The following is a 9,916-nucleotide window of genomic DNA, read 5'->3' as shown; positions in this document are numbered from 1 at the left end:
TTACCATTTGTTAATATGTAATGAACATCGGACATCTTGCAACATCAAATTTTGAAACCTAGGACAAGGACAAAGTTCGCAAACAATACACATTTTATCTTAATCGACCTAAAAACTAGTCTCTTTTAAACTATATTTTAGAAGGTGTTTCAAAAGTTGTTTGTTTTTGTGCGTACCTTTTTATACATAATTTCTCTTATAAATCTTAGAAGCACACAACTCTTATTAAAAAAAAAACAACATGAAAGGTAATGCTCAATGTAGCTGTAAATCTAGCTATCTCTATGACAATTGAAAACTATCATACTTTACTCTTTCATTTCTAGAACAGAGCACGCTCATGTAAGTTATTCAACACTTAGAGCAACTGTGCTACCTTTAATTAACATCCTTACGAACAGGACTTAGGTAGGCGTTAACATTCAACAGTCAAGTTAACCAGCATCATTATCATGGTTTAAACTTGGACTGCTAGAGGAGAAGAAGAAAATTCTTCACAAAAGAAAGACAGAAAATGTTGTGTTGATATCCACTATCCAAGAATTCCAGATTACCTAACTCATTTTATAATATATTATCTAATTGCTTATATAGATCTGTACACAAATCTGCACCCCCACTTCAATTGGGAATGAGTCTTGCCACAGACAAGAAAAGTTACAATAACTTGGCCAGGTGAGTACAAACTGTCTTCAATGGCCACTGTAGTATGTAACCTTAGTTGGACTGAGGTATTGATTCAAACTATGTTAAAAAGAGTAAGACCAGCATCTGTTTGTGTGTGTGAACAATATTGTATTTTTTATTGTACATTTCTGTTTGAATCTTTGCTCATTTTGTTCTTCTTCAAGAATTTGCTTTGAACCACCAGAATTGCAGTACTTAATACTTATCCAGTTGGCTAAGTGTCCCTTTGAAATATCAAGTTATTAAACAAAAACATTTATGCCATTACCAAGAATTTGTTTGAAAATGTTTTTGGTGCTGTTTGATATTTGGTTGCTCTTAAGTCTGTAAACCATAACTATTGAAAATGTAAGATTTTTACAAATTTAAGGTGGAGAGGAGGAAGCAGTAGTAGAGGTGAAGTTATAAGTGAAGCACTTTCTTAAAAACACACTGTAGAAGAAGTTCGCAAGACGTGGAGAAATGTGGCCAGAGATATTGTAAAAAGTTAAAACACACGTCTATAACAAAACGTTTCTTTTATTAGCTATGTTTCGGGAATACCCACTTCGCCAGTCTTAGCTTTTAAAATTACAGAATATGCATAACGTTTACAATTCATAAAAATATACTGGTAGTTAGAGAAAACATTGTTGTGTGTACGAGAGGTGACCAAAAAGTCCGTTGCCCAACCTATAAAAAAAGAGACTTGTTCTACTATGATTTATTTCCTCTAAGCGGCGCTCTAAGAAATCCTTTTTTTATGGGGGGGGGGGGTCTCAATCCATGACTGGACAGTTTGTACAAGATCATCGTTACTCTGAAATCTCCGATCTTTCAGAAAGATTTTAAGGTTAGGGAAGAAAAAAAGTCATTTGGAGCTAAATCCGATGAGTAAGGGAGTGATTGGGTAATTCGAAGTCAACATCATGGATAGCGTTCAAAGTAAAACGCGATTTGTGAGCTGGAGCTTTGTTCTGATGGAATAGAACACTTTTTAAACAATCCTGTTATCTTTGATTAAGGATGCACAGTAATATTCTGTAATGATGTGAATCCTTTCCAAATAATAATCTAGTAAAACGCCATTGACATCCCCAAAAAAGTGGTGCCGTGACCTTCCCAGCAGAGGGTTGTGACTTGAACTTCTTCGGGGTGGGTGACCTTGGGTATTTCCATTGCAAACTTTGCATGTTTGTCTCCCATGTGTCATCCATAGTTACGAATCTATTGAAAACTTTGGAATAGGCGCTGGTTTTCAACAAGTCGGATCTCTTTTTGTTCATGTGACAACATTTTTGGAACCCATCTATCACTAACCTTACTCATGCCCAAACTGTCACTCAACATGATTGCTACAGTACTTTTACCGATTCCCTCTTCCTCTGCTAACTTCCTAATGGTAATTCTTATATCATATGTAACGAAATCATGAACTTTGTCTGCAATTTTTTTGTGGTCGATCTTGAGGGACGACCTGATCTCAGATCATCTTCACATGATTATGAACGCGCTTAAACTCAGCACATCACTTTTCACTGTTGAATATGCTAGAGAATTCTCTCCTAATGTTGCTTTCATGTCTTGGTGGATTTCTTTCGGTGTCGTTTTCTTTTTTAAGCCCCCCAGTGGCACAGCGGTATGTCTGCGGACTTACAACGCTAGAAACCGGGTTTCGATACCCGTGGTGGGCAGAGCACAGATAGCCCATTGTGTAACTTTGTGCTAACTTCAATCAATCAATTCTTTTTTAAAAAATATGTTATCACAGTACGAAGTTCGATCTTCCTCATGACGTTTAACACTTCTCACCTCCTTTCTTCAGAAATCCGCAACACACAAAATAAGTTCGTTAAGTTATATGTTACATGTTGTTTACTCAATACTAAATTTAGTTGTTTACTAAGTACTTATAAGAAAAAAAAGCATACATTCCAATTTTTTTTTTAGGTCTGGCCTAGAACTTTTCGGACAACCCTCGTACTGGCTTTGTCATACAACAAATAAAATATAGCGGTAACTAAAATGTCCTGGCAGAGTGGGCATAAGAACATTCATCAAACAATTACACAATTGCAAGAATATATAAATAACATAATGAAATAGAAAGTCAAAAGTGAATATTATTTATACAGAGAAATTGGGGAGTAGTGATAACATTTGTAAAAAAAAAGTTCATAAAAGGTGCAATACAAGAGATATTAACGGAAGCTGTAATTATTTGAAAGAGAAACCTTGATTAATACCATTAAGTGTCAAATAATTTAAGTGAAATATAAGTTTCTGTTCTAGGCTTTCGCGATTATAGTTGTTCTGGGGACATGTTGTAAAACAAGTACACTCATTTAATCAATTCCGTTGTGGTCTGTGAAGTTAAAGTGTTTAGGGATTGGGTGGTCGATTGTGCCGTTGCGTTGTGTATAAGTCGAAGATGTTCGCAAAATCTATCACCTAACCTGCGGATATTTTCTCCAATATAGATTTGTTTGACCTAGTTCAGCAAATGTAATAAATAATGCACTTTGATGTACAGGTAAATTGGCCTTTTTTCGTGGAAATGAAAGTAATGCTGAAAAGAGTGGACAAGTCAGTGATATAGTCACATCTGAAGCAAATAGTTCGTCAACACGCTCGAGTTCCATTGGGTTGTGTGGAAAAAGTCAGTTCAGTGTATAATCTAAAATATACTAAACATTTTTAGGTTTCACTCGCGTTTGAAAGAAATTAAAGGTATAGAAGTATGTTGTTGGATTTGCAGACTCTTATTAGTAAAGTGAAGTTATGTTGGATAATTCTGCTAATCTTTTTGTTTAAAGGAATGAAAGGGCTAAAGGAACTCTGTCAGTAGGTGGTTTATCATTGGAGTGTAGACAGTCAGCCTGAATATGTGGAGTTTAGCCTTATCGATGATGTTCACAGGATAGTCCTGTTGATTAAAATGTTAGTCATGTTGTTTGATTTACACCTGAAGTCAGTCTTGTCAGAGCATAGACATCTTAGACGTATAAATTGTCCTTTGGGAATAGTATGTGTGGTTTCAGTGGATGGAAGTTTAAATAAGAATGGCTGTCAGTAGGTTTGTAATGTACGCTAGTGGTAAGCGCTAATACGGAAATGTCAACGGTGATGTCTAAAAAGTGGGAATTCTTAGTAGAAATCTGAGTAGTAAATTTAAGTAATGGGTGGTAAATTTCGATATTGTGAATGAAAAGTGTGTGAGTGAAAATACTGAAATAATCGACAAAAAGTTTGCATAGGATGGATCAGTTTTGGTTTCCATGGCAACTCCTTTTAGCTGTTGATATGCTTGTTGGGGGGTACAAGTTGTTTTTTTGTTGTTTTTTTTGTCAAGAAAATGTTTAAGGGCGGTTAGTCTGTCGTTGGGTGGTATAACGGTGTATAGAGACTGTATGTCCATAGTGAAGATATAATTAATGGAGGTAGCAGAGTCAAACGTTTTAAAAAGATTAAGAGCGTGAGTGCTATTCTTTAACACATGTAGAGATGGTGTCTACAAGAGGTTGAAAGTACTCTCGAGTTAAGTGGAGATCAATTCAGTCGGGTAGTTCAAGCAGAGATTATGGGGTGTCATGGGTTTTCTGGTTTATAAATTCTGGGTAACATTTACTTAATTCCGGTTTATAATTGCATACAGAGAACCCTCATCTCGTTTTCAAACTTTGCAGGGATAACCGTATTTAAGGCATAGATAGCAATACAAATATAAAAGTTATCAGGTTGTTAGTAAACTTGTTAATTCAGAATATTATTATTAAACTTCACAGTAATGTATGATCTAAATGTTCCCAGCCATAAAATTTTTTACTAGACCAATAAACGTTATGAACACAAGTTATGTCTTATGATAAGAGTGATCTTTTATCTGCTGTTCCAGTTGATTTTGGTACTTTGCGCAATTAAACCCACAACCAACAACAACAACCCAATTTATTTTTAACTGTACAGATACCAATTAAGGTATTTTTGTATAAAATTTAACTATTACAAGCCATCGTTTAGTGCTCTTACAAATGGATAAAACTAAATTCTACTACAAATAAAATATAATAAAAGAATAACCATCAGAACATATTTTGTTCATTCTTCACATGAGGTGATCGTAACACATTTACTTATGAAATCTCAACATTTGTTGTGTGTGCAGTGCTAAAGCTTTCAGAACACATTTTTTTAAACTATTTTCCGCTATCGTGCAATACTAGCAGACCATCTAGCAATGAATGTGTATATGAGCTTTGACTGATTAATTGATACCTTGCATATGAGAATATATCACTGAACTGTTCTAATGTTGATTATTTTCTTTCACGTTCCATCAGGAACACTGGATACTGACTATGTTTTAAGTATTGTTGTGATCCAAAGGAGGTTAATTTAAAGAATAAACATATAACTATTTCTAAATTTATAATAGTTTGAAAAGTTGTAAACACATTATATAATTATCTTCTCATGTATGTGATATTTTTTTTCGCTTGGTTCAAACGTTTTGCTCATAAATGCACATGCTAATTAAGCTTATTCTAATTTGTTTTATTTATTATTTGGTTGAATATTGTTTGCATTGTTTCATAAACATAAGTAAATACAATGTTATTAAGTTACTACCTGAATGAGACATTCTTAAATCAGAATATATTTTACATCCCGATTCTGGTCCAGTAACATTGTCTGAAGTTTTCTACAATGTTAACTTTCTAAAAAAAATTACCTAGTTTTTCCTCCAATGCGCCACAGAGAGCGAAAAATAAGTTAAGATTTCTCGAATTTTTCATGAATTATACAAAACATTGAATACTAGAAATTTAGTAAAGTAAATCTGACTTTCTTTCTCACGTTTCTTTGTTTCAGAATGTTCACGCAAGGCTATACAAAGAGTTATCTGTGCGTAGCTCTTCCATAATTTCGAACTGTTAGACTAAAGGGAATGCAGCTAGTCAACATCACCTACTACCATCTCTTTGGCTGCTTTTGTTTACTAGACAGTGTGATCTGACACTCACTCTTATAGCATACTCGCAACTCCAAGATGCAGAGGGGGGTTTTGTGGCAATGGGAAGCGAACCATACAACTTCAGATTCACAGAGCAAACACGTCAACTAATAGCCCAACTTTATTTTTCTTATTCTGGACACGAGTAAAATGTAGCCAAGGGATGATCACGTTAATAGTAGCATTATATGTTATGCATTTTTACGATAAAAGACATACGACACAATTATAATTTGTATTTAAAGTACAGTCCAATAACTGCGATAGAGGAATTTGGACGAACAATCTTTCTTCCAATCTACTTTCAGGGACAATCTGCGCAGCTAGTACTTCCAAAATAACTTGTTCTTAAAAATATAGTAACTGCATTTTATCTAAGTGATGTGGAGAAGCTCATAGTGTAGTGGAGGAAACGCATCATATTTGAGAGGAACTGTTTTAAAAACTGATGTCTATATTCCCACATCACAGAGTACATTTGGTGGTTGTAATCTAACCTTTTAGATCACCTCATATTCAACGACCGAACTTCATTTTCTGTTATTTTCTTAACGTTTTCACAATCGAAGACGTGATCATATGAAAATAAAATTCCTATTGTTTTTGAACATCCCTAGTATAAATACTTTACAGGTCGATTTACAGTAGTTATCATTATTCTTGCATTGTTAAGTTGACTGAGATATAGCAAACACTGCCAAATGTATAGATAAACACGCCCATATCTCAGAATGGTTTTAACGAAACTCCGAATTACCTGATGTTAATGTCTGCTTTTTTGTTCGATGCAAGTGACGATATACATGTATTGCAAAACATGTTAAATACTGATATCAATGTTTTGGTGAAGTGAAGTGGTTTTTATATATTATTAACCGTTCTTTACAGCAGAGGAACAGGATTACTATAAAAATGGACATTTCATATACTGACCATTCCCATATAATTGGAAAAGGTGGGAAAAACATTCAGAGAGTAATGGACGAAACTGGCTGCCATATCCACTTCCCTGACTCCAACCGTAACAGTTTGACTGAGAAGAGTAATCAGGTATAAGTAGTAGGGTTAGCTTAATGTCAATTGTATTCTGTCAGACACTAGAAATGAGGTTACTGAAATGTTGACCAACCGTTTTTCTCGTAATTAGTATTTGTTTTTCAGATTTTTTTCACTCCTTTCATTTATATAATACAAGGTTAAATACGTTACATTAAAACGATTTTGATATCTTCAAATCAGCAAGGAGCTACAAAGTAACAGTGTAATGGTATGTATAAAAACTAAAGTTTAATATTATTTGGCGTTGTATAGATAGCGTCATGTCACCAAAAATCGATCGCTTTTGGGAAGGGCATGTAACTGCTATTTCTGACGCAAAGTATTCATGCACTCAGATCATAAATATGTGTCCAGATGGGTTATTTGGAATTTCCAAGACAGGTATAACCATTGCACTTAATAATATTTGAAAACAAAGAAATGTGGGGCAACTTGGAGTACCAGAGCCATCCAGAAAAAAGAGCTACAAGAAGTCGTACCCCAATCATAGTAAGCAAAGTGGTGCATTTTCTAACAGGCAAATATTCACGCAACAAATATCATTGACAAAAGCTGACCACGTATCTCAAGCAATAGTATGCAACATGATCAAGAAAGATCTCCAGCTGAGAAAGTGACACAAACACGTTTACACAAGTTGATTTAATGACATATCTATTCAACTGTCCTATATCTCAAGCAGATGGAGAATGAAACGAGTATTCGTGCTATTCCAAATGAAGATATACTGCGATCAAACATTTGAAAAGAGCACTGAGAAGCCATCGTTATCTTGCACTAGATGGATTATGGAAAGTCTGGTGTGCTTTGGACATGGCAGCCTCACAACAGAGCTTTTTGCTGTGTAAACTACACTGCAGGGATATTGTGAAGATACACGGATGTTGCTACATGGACTGTAATGACATGTTGAGGTTCTCAAATAATTTTATTATAATGTCCCAAACCATCTGTATTTGTATATCGCATTAGTCATTAGTACTTTTTATACAAAAGAATGAGCAATGAGTTAAATCTGATTGGAGAAAAAAGTAAAGCATTATTTTAGATAAAACAGGGATATATGGAATGAGCTGTATTTTTCAACTGGATGTTACTGTTTATGATCTGAAGAGGCATTCCTTAAATTTCACATTCCCATATTACAAAAATAAGAGATTACTAAGAGATTATTCGGTTAATAAACACCACCAATTTACATTAAACTTAAGAAAAACATAAACGTGGACAAGTACTCAAGAATATGCAACTTACAGCTAAAACACTGTGTTTTACGCTTTAATTTAGTAAAATAGGTTGGACTATAAAATGTTTAATGTGAAGAATTAACCAAATTCACCTTAAACTTCTCAAAAATACTTTGTTCTCAGAGAAAGAACAATGCCAAACCATATTCAGTAATCACAAAACATATATTTAGTGCATCTGATGTGCAGGTGATGCATGTTCTTTTCAGCATTATAAAATTCATAAAAATCTTGGTATTGCGACATTTAAATACAAATGCAACTTTGGTATTTTATTTCGATGAAGTTTCTCATATTATTATATTCAAGTAGTTTACCAACTCTTATTTCATATATTTCTATGTCGTGTAGATTTTGATGTTAATATCCATTGTCCTTTATAGGTGTCAATTGCAGGTCAACCAGGAGGGGTGGAGAAAGCACGTTGTCGAGTAAGGGTGAGTAATACTATTTTCTTTGTAACCAATTGTAATAAAACAGTAGCACTGTGACAGGGGCGTAGACACCACTACAAAGTGGGAGAGAGGGTATTTTTCCAAAAAAAGATGTGGACCTTTTCTTCTGTACAAAGATTTTAAGTGATTTACATGAAAGTCAAGTGTTTACTTCAAAAAACTAGAAGATAGTGGACCTGGTAAACTTTTTAGAATATTGGTGCTGTTGTTCGACACCCCCCCCTCCACACACACAGACTAAGACCCTCCTGGTTACGTTCCTGAGTGGAGATTAAAGGAAGGAAAACAAAAGAGTCAGAGAAGGATGTTGATGATAAGGATGTTATAGGTGATTCCTTGACAAGGCACGTGGATAGGATATTGTGTGTGGTAAATAGGGAGAAAAGAATCAGATTATGCTACCCAGGAGCACAAATGGAGGATGTAACTGACAGAGCAGGGGATATAATAAATTTGACTAGCAGAGATGCAGTCTTTGTGGTGCATGTAGGGGCTAATGATCATAGGCGGTCTTACCTATTGAGCAAACTGGGCAATTGCCTGGGGCCCCATTTACTGAATTCTGCTCGGGCTCCAGAATAACTAAGACCACCCCTGCTAATGATGTAGGGAAAGGTAGGTCAGAGGAACTAATTAATAAGTACAAGGGGTTAATAAAGGCATTTAAAGAAAAAAGCCATAACGTTTTGTCGGGTATACTGCCCATAATTAACTGTGGGGATGTAAGTTATAAGTAGGTTACTAGGTCTAAATGCCATACTTAGGTTAGTATATAAGGGTGAGCAGATTGGGTGGTTGGACTTGTGGGATCAGTTCAGTAGAATAAGGGAACTTTTTGGAATGGATGGTTTATATTTAAATAGAGTAGGGGCTGGCTTGTTTGCTACGGCTATTAACTAAGCTGCAAGGGAAGTTTTAAACTAGGACCAGACATTGGTGAGGGCCAGGAAAAACTGAATGTAAAAAGAATAAGAGGCAGAAAAAAATTTAGCATAGGAAATAAGTATAGAAGTAGTTATAAGGTATGCCTAATTGTTACTACTGTAATGCTAGAAGTATAAGAAAAAGATGACTTTGGAGCACTGGTACTGGTAGGAATGGAGGATTTTGATATAATGGTAATAACTGAAACATGGTTAAACGTAGATGATTTTGATGACAGAAATTTCTTTGAAATACAGGGTTACAGGATATTTAATAAGGATAGAGTACTAAAGAGGGGGAGGAGTGGCTTTATATGTAAAATTTGAGTTACATCCTGTCAAATACATATCAAAGATAATAGCAAGGAGATTGAATCCATTTGGGTTTCTGTTAGTTAATGAAGTCATAATTATGGGTGATTTTGAATTCAAGCATACATATTGAGAAATGCTAGGGTCAAATCGTGAGGGAGAAAGGTTTTTGGAAACTATTTAAGATGGTTTTCTTCACCAATTAGTCAAGGAATCTATTGGAATTCAGTAGAAATAATG

The 9,916-nt window shown here is 34.8% G+C and overlaps 1 protein-coding gene across 3 annotated transcripts in view; it reads left to right on the top strand.

Annotated features, from left to right (window-relative positions):
• The window catches only part of LOC106465530 (protein bicaudal C homolog 1-B-like), a 49,790-nt gene that overhangs the window by 9,542 nt on the left and 30,332 nt on the right, over positions 1-9,916 (top strand). For all 3 annotated transcript variants that reach the window (XM_022393440.1, XM_013925755.2, XM_022393441.1), the window contains exons 5-6: positions 6,569-6,730; positions 8,370-8,423. In XM_022393440.1, the coding sequence (XP_022249148.1) occupies positions 6,569-6,730; positions 8,370-8,423 (216 nt within the window). The remainder of the gene's footprint in view (positions 1-6,568; positions 6,731-8,369; positions 8,424-9,916) is intronic.

Source organism: Limulus polyphemus, unplaced genomic scaffold, assembly GCF_000517525.1.
Source record: "Limulus polyphemus unplaced genomic scaffold, Limulus_polyphemus-2.1.2 Scaffold1972, whole genome shotgun sequence".
In the NCBI taxonomy this organism is placed as follows: domain Eukaryota; kingdom Metazoa; phylum Arthropoda; class Merostomata; order Xiphosura; family Limulidae; genus Limulus; species Limulus polyphemus.
Note: the sequence above shows the minus strand (reverse complement) of the source record. Positions and strands in the feature narration are given on the sequence as shown.